We start from the raw sequence: 21,231 nt of genomic DNA on the forward strand, positions 1-21,231 counted from the left end.
ATGGTTGGTTGGAGAATGTTTTTCCCTTGCCTAGCAAGGGTTATCAGTTCTCTCTCCTGTCTTTGAGCCTTAGAACAGTAAATTTGTTTGTATGTAGTTGTTAAGGAGTGTAGTTAGAAGTTAGAGTCCCAATGGGGACTTTGTCCCAGGCGGGGCATGTCCCGGTATCTGGGTTTTAAGTACTATTCTGATTGTAACAGGCCTATGCCTGTTAGTTACTCCCATAGTAGCTGCCTGAAGTACTTGGGAGAATCACATGTGAAGGACAGTGTGTCACATCTGTAAGAACTTTCACCCCAGAATACAGAAGGAGCACAACATCCATTTGAGGGCCCTTCTCATGGGGGCTGCTCTCTGCCTGGCCTCAAAGCCATCCCAGCCGGACTCTAGTCCGAGTACTTCGGCCTCTATGTGTAGTGCACTCCCAGCACCGGGCTCTACCCAGCACTGCTTGCCGTCGCTAGTGCCCAAGAAGAAGTCAAAGAAGCGCGACTCACCAGCACCGAGCAAGAAGGGCCAAGGGGCATTGGGTAAAGGATCCAGTTCGAGCCGCTCGCCCACTCTGGAGCTACATGGGGGTGCCTCCCCGATGGGGCCCCCTAGCACCCTGGGGATCCACCACCGACTCCGGGGAGCAGTAGGGGACCCAGACTCATGGCAGGGCCGACACCTTCCCAGGCCCTCTTGGCGCCCAGAGAGCAAAGGCCTCTACCAGTGCCGCTGGCACTATGCGCATCACAGGAAACAGCAAGGGTTCTCTACGAGGGCAGACCAGCCGTAATGACCTCCCAGAGGGCAAGTGATTGCCGCTGGTCTCCAGAGCCGAGACAACGTTCTCTGTCTCCGTGCCCCAAATCTCCAGCTTCTCAGCCCAGGTCTCCCACAAGATGTTCCAGGTTGCCAGCACCGCAATCAGTCTCTGCCCTCTCAACGCAGATCGCCCAGGGAAGACATCGGTCACCATATCGCCGGCACCGGTTACCGCCAACCATCTCCTCAGATCCCCATCTCCTAGACCGTGGGAACTGTCTCCAACACAGTACCGGCCTCCCTTCCAGCACTGATGCACCTACTCAAGACATCGGTCATCCATGGCAACCGTTAGCCAACAGATACAGGCTTCAACAGCCCCACTGTAGTCACTGGAAGGGGATTCCTCTGGGATGGAAAGGGAGTTCAGCTCCTCACTGAGGCAGCACTGGTGCGACTGGGCACCTGAGGCTGCGTCGACCTCCACAATGTCATCTTGCAGCAGGACTAGTGGCCGGCACGGTGGCCCTACTGGAGTGTGTGGGGCATGCTGTGATGTTGATGCCCCCTTCCCACCATTCTTCGGCTGCCGCCTCAGAGCAACAACCGGCGGCACCGAGCTCGGTGCGCAAAGCTCCTTTGGACATCGGGTTAGAGGGGCAAGTGCCCACCCCAAAGTCCCCTTTCCCCATGGGGGATTATTCCCCCGTTGATCCAGTCGTCATCCTTGTCCATGGATGCTGCGGTGGCGAGGCCCTTTCGTGCCATCCCACAGATGACTTTAAAGAACACCAGGCCCTGCTTCAGAGGTTGGCCACCAACTTGGGCCTGGAGTTAAAGGAGATGGCTGAATATGCGAATACCCTGTTTAATGTACTCTCGGCATCTACCCCTACCCGTGTCATGCTACCGATACATGATGGGGTCTTAAAAATAGCCAAAGCTCTCTGGCAAATCATCCCTCCCATCTCCAAGAGGGCTGAGGAAAAACTATTTTGTCCCTGCCAAGGGTTTTGAATTCTTGTACACCTATCCACCTCCGGGTTAGCTCATCATCTCTGCAGCCAACAAGAAAGACAGATGGGCAAAACCAGTTGACCCCCCAAAATAAGGAGGTCAAGAGGCTGGACCTTTTTGGAAGAAAGATTTATTCAATGACCAGATGGCTAACCACCAGGCTCTTTTGGGCAGATGCATCTTTAACTTATAGGACTCCAGGAGTGTCTGCCCCAGAACTCAGCCCAGGAATTTGAGGCCTTCGTGGAGGTGGGTATGGGAGCTGCAAGGTGCTCCCTCCAAATGGCATGGGATGCAGCCGATTCAGCAGCTAGGGTGGTCACATCGGCAGTGGTCATGAGGCACAGCTCCTGGCTTCAGACTACTGGCCTGTCCCAGGAAATGTAGTCCTCAATCCAGGACCTATTGTTTGATGAAATGGACTCTTTGCAGAACAGACAGATGTGAGTCTGCATGGACTGAAGGACACTCGGGCCACCCTTCACTCGCTGGATCTGCATACACCGCAGTCAGCGAGGAAGCAGTTCTGGCTGCCCCCGCTGCCAAAGCCTTGGCAGCCTCAGCAGGGTTCTGCAAGGAAAAAGGATAGAGATGTGAGTTTTAGTCGTCACCGCCCTTCCTTGTCTCGCTTACCCATGCAACCCGGCCCAGCGAAGCATCATGGGGACCAGAAGCGCTCATTTTGAGGGTGCACTCGAGCGACACCCCAGTCAACTCCCCGGATTTGCCTCATTCTTTCCTCAATCGTCTTCATCCCTGCCGTTTGACCTGGTCGTGAGTCAGCTTGGACTGATGGGTGCTAGAAATTGTATCTCTGGGCTACACCCTGCAATTCTCGGCCACCCACCCCCCTTCTACCCTCCCTTCCCCATCCCTCTTCAGGGACCCTTCTCACGAGCAACTCCTCATTCAAGAGGTCGAGAACCTCCTGCAGCTGGGGGCAGTGGAGGAAGTCCCATGGGAAGTGAGAGGTAAAGGTTTCTACTCCCATTATTTCCTAATCTTGAAAGCAAAAGGGGGCTTAAGACCCATCCTGGACCAGTGGCGCCTCAAAAGATCTCTCAAGAAGTTGAAGTTTTCATGGTCTCCCTGGCCTCCATCATCCCCTCCCTGGATCCGGGAGACTGGTACTCTGCCATTGACTTGAAGGACACTTATTTCCATATCTCCATCTTCCAAGGACAGACGATTCCTCTGTTTTATAGTGGGCGGGTGGGTGCCATTTCCAATTCATGACGCTGCCCTTTGGTTTCTCATCAGCCCCAAGGATGTTCACAAAATGTATGGCGCCAGTGGCTGCTTACCTGAGGCCAGGGATCCAGGTCTACCCATATCTCGATGATTGGGTCATCAAGGGCAGATCTCAGGAACAGGTGCAAGGGATCCTCGATCTGGTACGTTCCACCTGCCACGACCTGGGCCTGTTGATAAACTAAAAGAAATAGACCTTATGGACAGTGCAATGGATAGAGTTTGTAGGGGCAAGTCTCGATTCCACATGAGCCAGAGCCTTCCTTCCAGAGACGCGTTTCCAGGCCATATTGGGCCTGATCTCCCATGTGAAGGACCACCCACTCACCACTGCTTGCACCTGCCTGAGGTTGTTAGGCCACATGGCAGCATGTATGTATGTGGTCCATCATGCCTGGCTCCATATCTGGCCACTGCAAGCGTGGTTGGCATCTGTCTACATCCCCAAAAGGTATGATCTAGACTGGGTAGTAAGGGTGCGGGATCACATCCAGTCGCCCTGGATTGGTAGTTGAGCCCTGTATCAGTGTTGGAGGGTGTTCCCTTCGCAGCCCCATCCCCATCACTGACCCTGGTTTCCGATGCCTTGGACCTGGGCTGGGGAGCCCACCTGGGTGTGCTCAGCATGCAAGGCCACTGGTCGTGGGACGATCTGTCCCTCCACATAAATGTGGCTTTCCTGCCCCACCAGGAGAGCAAGGTGGTACAGGTCCTAACAGACAATACCACTACAGTGTATTACATCAACAGGCAGGGCAGAGCTAGGTCGTTGACCCTTTGCCAAGAAACTCTCCACCTTTGGGACTTCTCTGTGCAGCATGCCATCCATCTGGTGGCCGCACATTTGCTCAGGGCCAGGAACATGTTAGCGGATCGCCTCAGCAGGACCTTCTCATCTCCTCACAAGTGGTCACTCCATCCGGAGGCAGTCAGTGTAGTCTTCTAGAGGTGGGGCACTCCCCAGGTGGACTTGTTCACATCTCATCAGAACAGAAAATGCCACGTGTTCTGCTCATTCTGGAGGATGGACAGGGGCTCTCTGTCAGATGTCTTTTTGCTCCCATAGTCGGGGGCTCTGATGTATGGCTTCCCACCAGTGCCCTTGATCCACAGAGTTCTCATGAAAATCAAACAGGACAGGGTGAAGCTGATCCTGATAGCCTCTGTGTGGCCTCAATAGCACTGGTTCGGCACGCTGGTGGACCTTTCGGTGGCTGCCCCACTGCAGCTGCCTCTGAGGCTGGATCTGCTGTCACAGAACCACGGCAGTCTTCTGCACCCGAACCTGGCAGCGTTGCACTTGATGGCATGGCTCAATGCAGAAGAATGGGAATGCTTGCCCCATGTCCAACAGGTCTTGTTGGGTGACAGAAAGTCCTCCACCAGAGCAACCTGCCTGACCAAATGGAAAAGGTTTACATGCTGGACCTCAGACCAAGGTATCTGGGCTGAACAGGCCTCGCTCGCTGCAGGCAATCCTGGACTATCTTCTGTACTTCAAGCTCCAGGGGTTATCCCTGTCATCAATTAAGATCCACTTGGCCGCTCTTTCGGCCTTCCACCCTCCACTCCAGGGCAGATTGGTCTTCAGACCTTTCAAAAACCAAACCATCATGTCATGAGTGGAGTGGCTCTATTCCCATGTTCAGGACCCTGTCCCTCCTTGGAACCTGAATCTTGTGCTGTCGCGGCTCATGGGTCCTCCCTTCAAGCCTCTGGCTTCCTGCTCCGTTCTTCTTCTCTCCTGAAAGGTTTCTTTCCTGGTCGCAATAACATCTGCCTTCAGGGTCTCTGAGATCAGGGCGCTTACTTCGGAGCCACCCTATACAGTGTTCTACAAAGACAAGATCCAGCTGTGGCTTCACCCAGCGTTCCTACCCAAGATAGTTTCACAGTTTCATACCAGCCAGGACATATACTTAGCTGTCTTCTTTCCGAAGCCTCATAAATTGTAAGAGGAGCGCAAGGTGCACACTCTGGATGTCATAACTGCCCACTCAACGAGGGGCAGTTGTCAGCGGCCTTCCCGGCCCAGGTGCCAATTCAAGATATCTGCAGGGCCGCTACCTGTTTATCCACACGTTTACATCTCATTATGCACTTACCCAGCAGGCCTGAGATGATGCTGCTTCAGTAGAACAGTGTTGCAAGCTGCACTACCGTGAACTCTGAGCTCGTCTCCAGGGATATTGCTTGTGAGCCATCTAGAATGGAATCGACATGAGCAAGCACTCGAAGAAGAAAAAACAGTTATCTACCTTTCATAACTGTTCTTCAAGATGTGTTGCTCATATCCATTCCATTACCCTCCCTCCTGCCCCTCTGTCGGAGTTGCCAGCAAGAAGGAACTGAGAGGGCATAGGGCCGGTGGCACTTGATGTACCAACGCATGAGCGCGGCACTAGAGGGCACCACAGCCGACCCTACGGATACCACTAAGGCAAAAATCTCCGATGACTGTGCACGTGGGCGCGCGCATACCTAGAACGGAATTAACATGAGCAACACCTCTCCAAGAACAACAGTTACAAAAGGTAGGTAATCGTTTTTTCTTTGTTTCAATCCTTGACTTTCTCTTCAAAGGTTACAAAACAGCAGGAAAATTTCTTTGTGGCATGTGTCATAGTTCCTGAGCTAACTGCACCTCTTACCCCTTCATGGCCACCTTAAAGGTGCCCTCTTAGGTCTCAGGCCTCTAGTCATCATTGCCCTCAGAGCAGAGTCCCGTGAGTCTCTTCTCTAGACCTGGGCTGCAGACTCTTGTAAATCGTTCATCTCAGCAGAATTTGAGTTTAGCTCAGCACTTGCGGTCCTGTTTTCTCAGGGGCAATGACAGGGTTAAGCAGTGACCAACCAGCTTTCATAAAGCAAAGAACTAATTATTCAGAATAAATGTGTTACAGAGAAAACACCTTAAAAACAATAAACTGCTTATACATCTGCCTAGTTTACCAGGTGTCACCCATCTTCCACATGGAGACTCTGGCAGGTTCCAAGTACTTCAGGTCCTCCCCGGGACCTGTCCCTCTTGGTCACAGTCTCACCTCTGTTGTTGGATTGATGATGAGCAACTTTTCTCCCTATGTCAGGGTGAGAAACTCTATACAGTTTACAATTCAGTTTGCCAGGCTTTTTGAACCAGGTCAAACCAATATATGCTATCTCCCCAGAGGGCTAAGCGTCTCCAGAGGTGTTACTTGCAGTAGGGATTCGCATTAATTGCCCAACTGATTTTAGTTCCTGCAGGAAACCCTTTAGTTTCCCCACCTGAGCCAGGAATACAGTCACTAGGCAACCCATAAAGATACATGTAACATTTTTAAAGTGCATACACTAGTTTTGAATATTCCATTTTTCATTGACTCTGTCTCAGTGTGTTTTTTTTTCTTTAGTAGATTTATCCATTTATAGGGCTGTAATTGTATCAAAAGTATCAATACAAACATTTCTTTTTAATATATCAGGCTTTTCCCTCCACATTTCCGTATGCTGTGCCTCTCCAACCATCACCTTGAATAAGCATCTGGTTCACTACATTTCAAAACAGAGTCCTACTTTATTATAATTTCTTAGATTAATCAACCTAGATTTTATTTTTAACTCATTTATTCTTGAATCACGAAAGCATGAAACATATACATTGTTGCACTTTATTTTTTTTAACTTTATAACTTTAAACCAAAAAAACTTTGTTTTAAAAGGATTTTTCTAAATAAGATTTCTCCTTGTCTCAGACTTTTAAAGCTAAGATTCAATCAGTTATTTTGGTTTACAGCAAATTTATAATAAATCCATTTAAATGAGGGAGTAAAATCTTTCGAAGTCACAATTTGAGCCCTGCACTCTTCTTCAGGCAGTGCAGTTATGTGCTGCCCCCTATTCAGGCTGGATTGGAAGATGCTAGTGTGGCCCTAAATCCCTAATCCTGCAAACACTTATGCACATGAAGTGAAAAGGATTACTCACTTTTTGTAAGGATGTACAGTTCGGGCCCTAAGAGGGTTGCCTTAGATCTGACAAGTAATATATATTTTCCTTAAAGGGGCACTGTGAGATTAAAAAAAACAAGTAATTAAAATTCCATATCTGTTATAAAAAATGTCTTAAATTACTAAAATTTAAAGAATTTTCATATCTGTTCCTTTTCATGTTTACATTCTGCAGTTCTCTCATCTTGGAGAATTAAAATAAAGTAATAAATTTCAGTTGTTTTTAGTCTCTTTTGAGTTCATATGACTTTCAGATTCCGACAAACTAGTACAATGCTGGTGTGTTTGATTTGAAAAAATAACATTAGAAAGTTTAAAGTTTAAAAAAACAAACTGTTTCCATTGGATTTTAATCATGAAAACATTTCTGTTGGTCTTGAGTTTTGCACAAGTTGGTTTTTTTTTTTAAAACAAAAACTGGTAAATTTGACTGTACAGTTTCCCTTTAATCCTATGTAATTCTTTGCACAGACTGTCTATGTAATAGTGATTACATTTTACTTTTGATACACCAAGACCTTGCTCTAGCAAATATATAAGCACATGAATGACTTTGCCACATGTATAGTAGTCCCATTGACTTGGGGGCTTCTCACATGCGTAAGTGTTTGTGTAACCTTTGGGTGGCTAAAGTTTATTTTACTGCCCTTCTCCAGTGCCTAAAAATCCTAACTTCATGGAAAAGCACCTGGAGACCCGGAATTCAGTCATTAAGGATTTTCAGCAAGGATTCCACAGGGTCAACCTCCCCACAATCAAGACCAAAAAGTACAAACAGAATGAACTTAATACTTAAATACCAACTTTATAAAATCTTATAATAATTTTATTAACAGCAACTTAATTTCTACAACATAACATAGCTATTTTATAATCCACATAAACTTCACAGTGATACATAAAGAAAAGAAATTAAATCTAATCAGGTCAGTCTGCACAGAAACACAGTGAGAAGAAATTCTGAATTCCCAGAAGCTTAGGTTGAGTTCATCTGAGTCTCAGTTACAGTCTTTGAGCACCAAAATCTCTACAGTCTGCTGAATCAAAAGCACTGCATCAACATCTTCTCTCCACTTGCTTGTAGAAATCTTCAGCTGGAATCCATGCAGACTCTTCTTTCTCCTCGACTGAAATCACTCAGCTAGCTAACTAACCAACCACTCACTTTAAGTATACGAAGGGGGAGGAACTCTGTTACAAGAAAAATAGAAACTGAGAATAGCAAAATATAAGTGACTCTTTCCCTATCTTCACATTTAAATAAGAGAAAAGTTGGTGAATCATACTAGTTGAGACAATTTAACTAAAACAGTTTGGCTAAAATCAAACATTTCAAGTATACAATTAAAATAAAAAAATTAGTTTTTCCTCCCCGTTTCCCCTTTCTATAATTAGCACTGCCAGGAAGGTTAACAATATCACTAACCTGCTGCAAAATGCTTCAGCGTTAGGGAGAAACAGCCTGCTTTCTGCTCCTGTGGCTCGGCTTCTCCCAACCCACAGAGGGCACGAGGCCTTTTTCAAAGCAGCTGCCCCAGCTACTTGCCCTCATGGATAAGTCTGCGAGTTTTCACGGAAGTCACAGATTCCGTGACTTCTGCAGCTCGGGCAGCCCCTGCTGGGGCAGTCTTAGGCCATCGCATGCTCCCCCAGCAGAGTTTGGGTATGGGAGGGGACAAGGTGGGGTGAGGCAGACTGTGGGTGATGCTTACCTGGGGGGCTCCCTGGAAGTGGCGACATCCCGCTCAGCTGCTAGGTGGAGGCATGGCCAGGCAGTTCTGTGCGCTGCCTCTGCCTGCAGGCACCACCTCCACAGCTCCCATTGGCCATGGTTCCCTGTGTGGGTTGAGAGTAGCTGAGAGAGAGGAATGTCGCCACTTCTGGGGAGCCTTCCAGATAAGCGCTGCCCAGAGTCCGCCTCACCCTATCCCATGCCCCAACCCTCTACCTCCTCTCCCACACAAACTCTGCTGCTGCTGGTGGGGGAGGTAGGGAGCCTGTCGGCTCCGCCAACCCCCACTACCACCACCACTAGTGGAGGTCCCAGGCCGTGCCCTGCCGGCCACCCTCCCCCAGCACCCGCAGCACCTCCCCCCAAGTCACAAGTATTTTTAGTAAAAGTCATGGACAGGTTACAGGCTGTGAATTTTTGTTTACTGCCCATGACCTGTCTGTTACTTTTACTAAAAATAGCCTTGACTAAAACGTAGCCTTACTAATGGAGTCTCAGTCAAGCTACTGGGAACCCATTGAGCATACCCAAAACTACCATACCCAATTCCAGAAACTTCTGAGTGTGCAGTGCTAATTGTGCATGTGCCTAACAATGACCCAGACACAACTCATTCTTACCTATCTACCTCCCCAGATAGATCTCTTAAACAGTTATCTTCCTTTTAGGCACCTGGGTTACATTTGCAAGATCAGGGCCTAACAAATTGTAACCCTCTGAGCTTGCATTACACCATTTAATTACATATATAAATATTTTCCAATGGTTAAACATTCACGAGTAAATCACTTATGAATATGACTAATATCACTGGCTTAATGGGTATAGTGCAGGTGGAGGTTGTACAAGGTTTCCCAAGGATCTGTGCCAATGCATCTGAATCTTAACCTGAAAAATCCCCATTATTCAAACTCTGGGCTCCTTATGAGCAGATATTACCTGTTGTGCTAAATTGAGTTGGGTTTTGTGGTTGGAAACTAGAGTGAGACCTTAGAACTCATTTTTACATGAAACCTAAACTAGGATTTGAACCTTTGTGTCTCATGGCAAAAAGCTGGTGAGCTTCACTCGGTGATATTTGGCCTCCTTCTGCTCCACCTGCTTGAGAAAAAAAGAAAGATGAAATATCTTAAGCAAAGCTATAGCATTTAAGTATTGTCATGTTTAGCAATTTTCAGATGTCTCTATCTTTTAAAGATGTTTTCTTAGAAGATATACAGTAGAAGAAACCAATAACAAAAAGATAAATCCATAGATGATGAAAGGATTTTCTTGAGTTTAGCCAATGTAATAATTTCAAAAGGAACAAATTTACAAGTAGCACTTTTTCAAATGCACTGTATAAAGAGTGAATAAAATAAACATCAAGATGTGTTGTGGTAGGAAGTCAGATGATCAAAGGGAGATACTGAATAGACATACTTATTCTTTCAGATAAAATAAGGAAGTAATTCCTTTGAGAGGTTTTGTGATCATTTCTGACTGAAAACTTCGTATGCGCTACTCAGAAATACAATGAAAAGAAAGGCAGTGTAGCTTAGATAATAGTGTCTGTTCTGAGCACGAGGTGGCATGTGGACATTGCTTGTGCTATTGCTCCAAATCATTTGAATGGAAATATTGGATTAACTAACCTTGTGTCAGGTCTATTAGTTAGATAAACCCTCCAACTGTTCCTGACTGAAGGATGCGTAGTTGCAACTGAAAGATGGTGCTGCTTTTCATTAGAGTTTTGTGAAACATGTCCTGCTAACATAATGTTTTTAAAATAAAGTGGTTTATTAGAATGGGATAACAAGCAAAAATTCACAGCTTTGTCTTTTCACAGGGAGTTTCAGCCCAGTAGGAAGTCCTCTTAGCCGAACACCATCAGTCAGACTACAGACGGTAAGGAATTCTATTTATGCATTTAAAAAAATTGATAATATTAAACTATAAAATGGCATTCTTCACAAATTGCTTTGTAGAAAAGCTTTCTTGCTTCTTTTGTGAATAAAAGAAGGTATCTTTAAGGAAACTTTCGTGGCTGTGTAGGCTTTTACCTCATGTTGATATAGAGGTCAGATTTTTTTTTTTTTTTTAAAGATAAAATATAGTCTTCTCTCTCGCACGTGCACACTCAGTCTCTCTCATTGTTTAGAAATTAATATGTCAGAATCACATTCCTGTATTCTTGGTATTTAGCAGGAATATAGGCAATACTAAGTCAGGAGGGGAAAATGTGGTTGTAACTTAAAATTGGCTATTGGATCAATTGCAGCTGTTTTTTACCCTTAGCTCACCTACATCTTATTTCAAGCTCTGTTTGTACCAGTTAGCTTATGGTAACCAAAGTGAAATCACTAATATCGCCTGTGTATTTCTTGTGCATATAGGAATTGGTTGGTGATGATGTATACTCCGTCCTGATCCTTCTCCCCCAACACAAAAGAACCCCCAAACTCTGTAAACTTACTTTAATGATTGTATAGTTGTAATTAACTATGCTGTGTTTTTTTTAAATACCAGGGAGGGACTAGTTGTAGAAGAGGTAATGTTCTTAACACTTTGTGTTTGGCCCCTAAAAAAATGGGCCTATTGCACTTGGACGTTAACCCCCTGGTGCCTGCAGTCAAAATGTCCTGACCTAATGTGATACGGTAATCGCATGCCAGCTGCTGGCCTCCAGAGGGTTCATCGGAAAGAGACATAAATTAGGTTGTGCCCTTAATTCCCAGAACCTGTTCCACCCTTTTATTTCCATCTCATTCAGACCTTTCCTTCACAAAATCCTTTAATGTCTCTTTGTATCAGGCTGATATGATAAATAAGACTTCTCTTGAAAAACAATGCTGAAAATATAGTTTTGCACTCATCTTTTTCTCTGTTGGCTAAGTTACTATTATTGTTTGCATATTTTATACATATTTAATTCTAGATGTCAGCCAATTATTAGGAAAATTTATGAATTATTTAATATGTATATCAGTGCTTTTCTGCTACAACAACCCTTAAAAGTATCTGTATCATTGACTCATTTTGGGAAGGGATTTATAAATAAATTAGCAGCTTTCTGTTAAACTTGGTGGGATTGAGTATATTTTCGTTAACCCTTTTTCTAGTGATGTTATAAATGAAGTCGTAATGGCATGGAAGTGATATTCTTTAAAGAAAGAAAGTAAATGTTGCCAATTAAGGACAAAATAGATCAAATAGTTTTGCTGTGTATTTGATTAATCTCAGGAGTTGGATTATTTCACGTACTTCTGAATTCATCTTTTTTTTTTTCTTTCTTTATCCCTGTAGGCTTTGCTGAGGCAGCTGTGTTTGCATTTCTGTTCTCTGTTTGTACATTGTAGGATTCAATAAAGTGCAGCCTGGCACAGTTTTTCCTTTAGGCAGATTATAGATTCCCATGCTCATTAAATGCTGAAGGACTATAATCAAATAAGGATCATATTCATTTGAAACCCAAGGAAGTAACATTTACAGTAGTTTCAGGATATTAGATGTATTAATTAAGACCAAAGCCCACTACAGTATTTTATGATGTTACTACTTTCTCTATGCTTATAGCATTTTAATGTAACTATTAATACTTTCCCTTGTGTTTTTTCTTTGTGTATACACGGAATAAGCCACTAACATTGTTTGGCCTCATCCAACGTAGCACATTTGAAATATAGAGACATGGTCAATATTCCCAGCTTCAGATACAAAAATGATACATGCACACAAATTGGATAAACACATTCAGTAAATCATAACCTTTCCAATGATACCTTACATGAGCCATCTTGCATAAAGTACATCTGTTATGTCATATCCATATCATTAGTATATTTCCATAAAGAATATGGAGTGTTATGTCACAGGGCCTACAACCTGGTTCAAATCCAAGCTGGGGTTGAGTGGAAGACAGATTTTCAAACCTGCTATTGCATTACTAGGTACTTGTAGTGGCTGTTTGGCCTCACAGATACCCTTGCAACATTCCAGCACTTCATGAACGAGGTCTTCCATGACATCCTAGATCAGTATGTTGTAGTCTACATAGATGATATCTCCATCTTTGCTGAGGATCACAAGCAACACACTGAGCATGTCCGGTCAGTCCTGGAATGGCTCTGCCAACATAGCCTGTATGCAAAGGTGGAAAAATGTAGCTTTGACCAGTGCTTCATGGAGTTCCTGGGCTACATCCACTCCCCCAAGGGCTTCTAAGTGGTCTCCAAAAAGATGGAGGCAGTACAGACCTGGGTGCCCACCCGAAATATCAAGTAGCTACAATACTTCCTGGGGTTCACTAACTTTTAGAGGCTGTTCATCTCTGGATTTTCAGGCCACATCACCCCATTGACAGCACTTCTCAAAAATACCACCTTCAGCTGGTCTCCGGAGGCCCAATGAGCATTCGTCCTTTACCCCCACCCCAATCCTGGCTCATCCCAACCCAACATGACCCTTTGTTGTCAAGACTGATACCTCCAATGTGGCAATTAGGGCAATACTCTTTCAAAGAGGTGGTCCCCATTAGCACCTCTCACTTTGCGTGTATTATTCATGGAAGTTCACTGCAGCTGAACAGAATTACCTAGTTAAGGAGCTTCTAGCCATCAAAGCAGATTTAGAAAAGCGTTGCTGCTGTCTCAAAGGTGCTGGGACCCAGGACAAGTTTACTTTGATTGTAAAAACTTAGAGTACCTCTGCTGAGCCAAGACCCTTAACCAGATGCAGTTTCGCTGGGCCCTGTTCTTTTCACGCTTCAATTTCACCATCATGTACCACTCAGGAGTCCAGAACAAGACTGCCAATGCCTCGTCCCAAAAAGGAGAATCTCACCAGCCAAGAGCCCCCCTATGCTGAGCCTCCCCCCATTCTTAAGCCCCCTAACTTCCTGGATGCTGCAGTTCCTCAGGACTTCATGTCAATGATCCGCTCAGCTGCAGAGAAGGATCCCCTTTCCAAGGAATTTTGAGGCAGCAAGCCAAGAGCAACACCAGGTCCAAGAAGGCTTGCTCTCTGTCAAGGGCTACTTGTACATTCCACTGGGACTCCCTCAGTTAGAGGTACTATGGTTCTGTCATGACTCGCCATTAGCAGGCCATTTGGGTTGCTTCAAGACTCTCTGTTTGGCCATCCACTCCTTCTGGTGGCCCTGCGTGCACACAACAATCCACTTGTGTGTTGATTTCTGTGAGACATGCCTGCACCACAATGTCACACCCAAAACCCCTCAACATCCTAATGCCTTCTGAGAGCCCGTCCAGGCTTTGGGCAGCCATTACCCTGGACTTTATAGTCAAGCTCCCTGTGTCTAACAAGCACACTGATCTGTCTCCATGGACTCCCAGAGCGAGTCACAATTGATAATGGTCTGCAGTTTCTGTTGTGGTTTTGGAACAAAATCCTACGATTGCTTAGGATCTGTGCTTACACATCCATTGCTTATCCCCCACAAACTGATGGTCAGTCTGAGCAAGCAACCAAGTGTTAGACAATACATGTGGTGCTTTATTAATTTCCACCAGGAGAACTGGTCGAGCTTCCTACCCCAAGCAGAGTTTGCTTACAACAATGCTGATCATATGTCCACCATGCAGAATCCGTTCTATGCAAACTATGGCCTCCACCCACATCTCCACCCAGCTGCATTTGTCACCTCCACCAATCCTGTAGCCGCTGACTGGGTGTGTCTGATCCATGGTGTCCAAGAAGAACTCAAGGCACATATGGACAAGGCCAAGGAAGATTACAACTGGTATGCTGACCACCAGTGCTGGGAAGGCCTGGCATTCACCATTGGGCAAAAAGTCTGGCTGTCAGCCCAACACATCCACGCTGACTGGCTATGTCATAACTGGATTACCAATACCTTGAGCCATATTCCATCAGCCAGGTAATCAACCCAGTGATCATGAGGCTTCAGTTATTCAGATCCCACCAAAACCACACAGTGTTCCACGTATCCTTGCTAATCCTCTATGTTGACAACCCCTTCACTCACTGGGCCCAACCACTGCCTCCTTTGGAGCTGATCCAAGAGCACAACGAGTATGAAGTCTGTGAAATACTGGACTTGAAAATCAAATGCAGCTCCCTCTGGTACCTTGTAAGCTGGAGGACTATGCCCTAAAGGATGATCCTGGGAGTCAGCATCCCAAATCCATGCCCCTGACCTCATGGCAGCCCATCCAAACAAATATAGGCTGGCAGAGGGTGTCCAGCGGGTCTTGAATCAGGCCTGCAGAGCTGCTAGGCAGCGAACACCTCCACACTGCCACCCAGCAGCAGTTGTAACTGGTTCACACTCTATCTATGACCAGCTGTGAACAAAGACCACAAGAAGTCCCTGCCTTCAGGCTCTATCAGGCAGCAGCCTCATGGCTCCTGATTGGCTCCCTACCCTATATAAATCTAAGGGGCATTCTAGAAAGTGTCTGGACAACAGCACAGATCTCCTGTAATTGCCACAACCATTTTTGCTTCCTGCTCTCAAACTCTTGGCTTTGACCGTGGCTTGATTTGGACCTTGCCTCCTGACCCAGACCCTGAAACCTATCTCAGACTCTGATCTTTGGTATTAACCCTGGTCTGGAACTTGACTACAAACTCCTCCGCTACTCTCAGCCTCAGATTTGACCCTGCTCTTATCTTTGGTCAGGGCCGGCTCTAGGCACCAGCAAAACAAGCTGGTGCTTGGGGTGGCACATTTTTAGGGGCGGCATGGCCGGCGCCAGAATGCCGCCCCTAAAAATGAGCCCCGGCCGCCCTCGCTCACCTCCACTGCTGCTGCCACGGCGCGCGAAACAGCTGATTCGCGTGCCGCTACTCGCCCTCCCTCCCAGGCTCTCAAACCTGCGAGGGAGGGGGAGATCCCGAGCGGCCGTTTCACGCGCCGCTGCTCCTCTTCCCTCCCAGACTTGAGAGCCTGGGAGGGAGGGGGAGAAGTGGCGCCCGCACCACGGCCACTCGGAGTCTCCCCCTCCTTCCCAGGCTCTCAAACCTGGGGGGGGGGGAGACCCCGAGTGGCCGCGGCCCGGGCGCCGCTTCTCCCCCTCCCTCCCTCCTAGGCTTGAGAGCCTGGGGGGAGGAGGCAGGGATGGGGATTTGGGGAAGAGGCGGAGTTGAGGCGGGGCCGGGGGTGGGGTAATTAAAGAACCGGGGCGGGGGCGGCCAAAATTGTTTTTGCTTTGGGCGGCAAAAATCCTAGAGCTGGCCCTGTCTTTGGTCCCCACTGCCCTTGTTATGATCCTGACATGATGCATCTGTTCAGATGCAAGGTATTATATATGTAATGTCCGACTGAGGTTAATTAGGGGAAAGCTCCTTATCCAACTAAAGAAAGGCAGAAGGTGTAAAGAGTTAGTTAATAGTTAATTGGTAAAGGAAGACAGTCCACATATTTACTCTGTTGCAGTGAAGAACCTGTTTGCAAATCAAAGAAAAATGGCACCTGAAATGTTTTCCTATTTCTTTCCTTAAGTTATGGTATAGGGATTTAAAGTATATGTGTTGAGTAGTAGAAATAAAACATTGCAGTATATTCAAGAAAGATGACAATAAATGCATGTACAATTCCTTTATGCGTACAGAGTGCCTCTCCTCTTAGAGGTAATGAATGCTATTTAAAGTCCAAATCTTCTTGATGTGTGCTCAGTAAAGGTGCATGAATAATCCAGTGCACACATGCACAGTCCTCACCTCCTAGTATCACTGAAATTGCTAATATGAGAAGCAGCTATAAACACTTTAAATAGCTCCATTGTCAGGTGCCATGGTGATGATGTAATTTGGTCTCCACTTGACTTTGTGATCTGGAAAGCAACAAAATATTTATTTATGTATTTACTCTTCCCCTTAGTTGTTTCTTTTTATGGCTCAAGTTTTTTAGGAGTATGAGGTTCTAACTAACTTCCCAATTACAGTAGAGGAACTTGGAAAGTTCTCCAGAAAATATCAGTTCTAATGTCCTCACAACTGCAACTCTCTCTCCCACAACTGAGGGAAAAGGGATGTTGATTTTAGACTGTAACCCCTTTCTTTGTCCCCAGTTCTGCAATGAATTCCATGCATGTGGACCTCTGTGCCCACCTTGAGCTCAACAGATTTCAGTAAGACTGTATGTTGATTTAGGTATCCAACTGCATGAAGCTTATTGCACGATTGGGGAGTTAACTTCAAACAGAACCATTGTTTGTGTGTTCATGAATGTGTGGGAGTGGAGCAGCCAGAAGTCAGCCTACAAAATCCATTGGTGCTCATCCCATTACAGTTCCAGAGACTGGAGTGATAGCAAGAGGAATGTTCGGAACATGGGAAGTTAAAGAAGAATTGGAAAGTGAAGGGAAAGAGGATATTAAGAGGCAAAAAGTTGGGGAGAGATTCAGTGTGTGGGCAGAAGGAAGGAAACAACAGGAAGTGAGCAAGAGGAGCATTTAACAATAGTCTCAAAAGTGAGCAAGAAAGAGCACACAACATGGAAGACGGTCAAAGAGGGAATGAAGGATGTGTGAACAGAACGGGTGACCAGAGAGATGAAAGAATAGCATAAGCAAGTAAAGAGGACAGAAAAACAGAGATCATATATTTCACATATGTAGAATATAGGAGGAAGGAACTGAAGAAAGGAATCCTTTTTGTCTAACGGAGAGAAGCAATATATGGTTTGATGTTGATGTTTGATACCACTATAGTGGGCATCCTATAAATGCTTGAGGGAGAAAGCAAACTAGACAGTAAAGGAAATGGAAAAGAGGGATAAAATGAAAGGGAGAGTGGGACTGAAAGAAAGGCAATAAAGAAATGGAAATATATTTCACTGATTCCTAATCCTATGTTTTATTGTATTCTTCTTCGAATGATTGATGTCCATTCTAATAGGTGTGTGTGCACGTGCTGCGTGCACAATCATCGGTAGTTTTTACCCTAGCAGTACCCATCAGGTTGGCTGTGGAGCCCCCTGAAGTTGCGCCTTTGTGGCAGTGTATATAGGTCTCTGCCGACCCACCGCCTGGTCAGTTCCTTCTTACTGCCAGTGACGGTCATTGGAGCAACTGGTCTCTTGCTTTAGCAAGTGCTTCATAGTGGTTTTCCCTATATATAGTTGTTATCCTTCACTATCTTAGTTCTTTAGTAAGTTTAAGTAGGGGGATTTCCCCTCCACCCCCCAATATTTTTCCCTGTCACCGGGGAATGCCGCAGACCCAGGGGTTCAAGCCATGCAATAGGTGTGGTAAGCCTATGCCCAGAGAGGATCCGCACACCGCTTGTCTGAAGTGCCTGGGAGAGGGTCATTTGCAAGACAAGGGAACCACTTGCAGAGGCTTCAAGCCCAGAACTAAGAGGGAGAGAGACTATCGCCTCAAGCTCTTCTTGATGGAGTCCGCTCTCTCGCCCCAACCAGCTCAAGAGCCAGTACCGGCAGCATCCGTGCACAGCTCACCAGCCTCGGTGCGGGACATCTCAGCACCGAGGAAGGACCCGAATAAGGAGCATCGGCACCGTTCCCCTGCGCGAAAGACCAGCTCATCGGTGTGACACCAATCGCTATCCCCAGTGCTGCATAAGAAGAAGAAGGCATAATGGGGCTGCTCCGCTGCCAAGAAGAGTAGACAGGACTCCAGCATGGTGTGTCCCAAAGTGGGACACCAGAAGGGTGGTCCATCGGTCCCGGCACTGTCGACTCTGGCTTCGAAGGGTGGGGTCTGTCAAGTCCAGTGTCAGTGGACTCTCCGGTCCAGGAAGTGTTGGAGGAGAACCTGGACCTCCCCTCCACACCAGACACCTTTTGAGGCCGTGCGGACTTAATTGCAATGACGGCACAGTCCCCGGCCTTCTATTCCCATGCACCAGCTCAGGTGCAGGCAGTGCAAGAACCAGCTGCTGCACCACTTCCGGCACCGTCTGCAGCACCGATGGCAACACCTCCTATCCGGCACTGGGACAAGCCCACCATGATGTGGCACTGTTCCCCATCACCACAGTACGGCTCCCCGGCACCGTAGGGATACGCACCTCCCTGGTTGGGCTTGGACTATTTATCAGAATCAGAGTCGGAATCGCATGTGTCCCGACACAGCTGGTACTGGTCGAGATCCCAGCACCAGTCTCAGTGCCGTAAGGTGGAGGAACACTCATTACGGATGGTGTCCTGGCCTCTCCAGTGGCAGGGACCGGTACAATGGCCCTTTTGGACACCATGGGCCTACCACTAGGACTAATGGCATGGTTCCAGGGCAGCATTGGTGGTCTCCGTTGCCCATGCCACACCTTCTATGATGTCTGTTTCCCCATATCAGTCCAGGGCTCCCGAGGACCCACCACGGGGTTCAGACCCCGGGCCTCCCGTATTGAGCGCAAGGTCAGAGACGCCAATGATGGTGGCTCCCGTACCACCAGTAGCAGCAACGATGGATATCCCTGAGCAAATCACCAGGAAACCGGAGGGGCAGGAAGACCCCGTCCCACCTCGAGCCTTGTCTTCTTCCTCGCTGGACGAGGCAGTGGTGGGCACTACCACGTCCCTTCTGGCGATGGACATGAAAGCCCACCAGGACCTCCTTAGGAGGGTGGCCCAGAACCTCAACATGATGACGGAGGTGGTGGTGGAAGACTCAGACTGCATAGTGGACATACTCTCCCCGGAGGATCCCTCCAAGGTGTCACTGCCACTTATAAAAGCCATTCAGAACACCACAAAGGTGCTCTGGCAAACCCCACCCTCTATACCACCAACGGCCAGGGGAGTAGAGAGGTGCTACTTGGTCCCTCAGAAGGGGTACGAGCACCTCTTCACTCCCCTCCCCCCCCCCCAGGACCTTGATAGTGGATGCAGCAAACCACAAAGAGCAGCAGAGGTTGCCAGGGCCTGCCCCTAAGAATAAAGACTCTAAGAAGCTGGACCTCTTTGGTTGAAAAGTATTCTCAATCGGGGGGCTCCAGCTTCGAATTTCCAACCAGCAGAGGGTAATTAGCTGCTATGTGCACAACCCGTGGAATGCCCTCTCTAAATTTCAGGAACTGCTTCCATCGGAATCCTGACAGGAATTCACTGCAGTCCTGGAAGAGGGCAGGGTGGGGACTAGAACCTCCCTCCAGGCTCCTCTGGACTCCGCTGACTCAGCAGCGCGAACCATGGCTACAGGCATCACAGTGAGGTGTAGCTCATTGCTACAGATCTTGGGACTCCTGGCAGAGGTCCAGAATACCATACAGGACCTCCCATTTGACTGTGGGGGGCTGTTTGCTGACAAGACAGACTCAAGGCTGCACAGTCTCAAGGACTCGAGAGCAACCCTCAAGTCTCTGGGAATTCACACCGGCACGCCAGAGAAAACCCTTCAAGCCCAAGCCCCCCTCATGATTCTCTCCAGATCCCCCAGACAGGACTATAATTGAAGGAGGGGCAGAAACAACGGGAGGTGTTCCCTGCAGTCTTCCTCCTCCCCTAGAGTCAGGGCTCCTCCAAGCAGCCCCCCGGCTCTAAGCCCAACTTTGGAAGGTGCACCTAGGGAGAGAGCACCAGCCCAAATCCCGGATCCTTGCCCTCCCTTTGTGAATCGTCTGTCCCACTTCTGCCATGCCTGGGCCCCAATTACTTCAGATCGCTGGGTCCTGAGCACAGTCGGGGTGGGATATTCTCTCCAATTCTGGCCCTACCTGCCTTCCCCAGCCCTCTTCAGAGATCCCTCTCATGAGCAATTCTTGCTACAGGAAGTGCAGTCGCTCCTCGCGTCGGGCACAATAGAGGAGGTTTCTCAGGAGTTCAGGGGCAGGGGATTCTACTCCCGATATTTCCTCTTCCCCAAGGCCAAGGGTGGGCTCAGCCCTATCCTGGATCTGTGAAACCTCAACACATTCCTAAGAAAGCTGAAGTTTCATATGATCTCTCTAGCCACCATCAGTCCTTCCCTGGATCTGGGGGACTGGTATGCCACCCTCAACTTACTTCAGCAGGCTGGGGCTCATTCTGAATGTTCCCAAGTCTACACTGGTCCCAACCCAGAAGATAGAGTTCATTGGGGCTCTCCTGGACTCCACTCAGGCCAGAGCCTCCCTACCCAAGTCCCGGTTCCAAAGCATCAAGGGCATCATCGACAGCCTCCACCGGTTCCCAACTACCCCGGCCAAAAACTGCATGAAGCTTCTGGGGCATATGGCAGTCTGCACGTATGTAGTGCAGCACGCCAGGTTGCACTTCCACCCCCTCCAGGCTTGGTTGATGAGGATATACAGACCCAACCGGGACTCTCAGGACAGACTTGTTACCCTTCCGCCCAAGATTCTCGAGTACGTCAGCTGGTAGCTTCAACCTCACGTGGTCTGTGCGGAAGTACCCATCGCCAAACCTCAGCCCTCACTGTCACTGGTCTTGGACACATCACAGATGGGCTGGGTAGTGCACCTGGGCAGTATCAAAACTCAAGCCATGTGGTCACAACCAGAACTATCGCTGCATATCAACGCCAGGGAGCTGAGAGCAGTTCACCTGGCTTGCCAGACATTCCAGGC

The 21,231-nt window shown here is 47.5% G+C and overlaps 1 protein-coding gene across 3 annotated transcripts in view; it reads left to right on the forward strand.

Annotated features, from left to right (window-relative positions):
* The window catches only part of AHI1 (Abelson helper integration site 1), a 185,800-nt gene that overhangs the window by 113,584 nt on the left and 50,985 nt on the right, over nt 1-21,231 (forward strand). For all 3 annotated transcript variants that reach the window (XM_054024126.1, XM_054024127.1, XM_054024128.1), the window contains exon 20: nt 10,568-10,626. In XM_054024126.1, the coding sequence (XP_053880101.1) occupies nt 10,568-10,626 (59 nt within the window). The remainder of the gene's footprint in view (nt 1-10,567; nt 10,627-21,231) is intronic.

Source organism: Malaclemys terrapin, chromosome 3 (assembly GCF_027887155.1).
Source record: "Malaclemys terrapin pileata isolate rMalTer1 chromosome 3, rMalTer1.hap1, whole genome shotgun sequence".
NCBI classification, from domain to species: domain Eukaryota; kingdom Metazoa; phylum Chordata; order Testudines; family Emydidae; genus Malaclemys; species Malaclemys terrapin.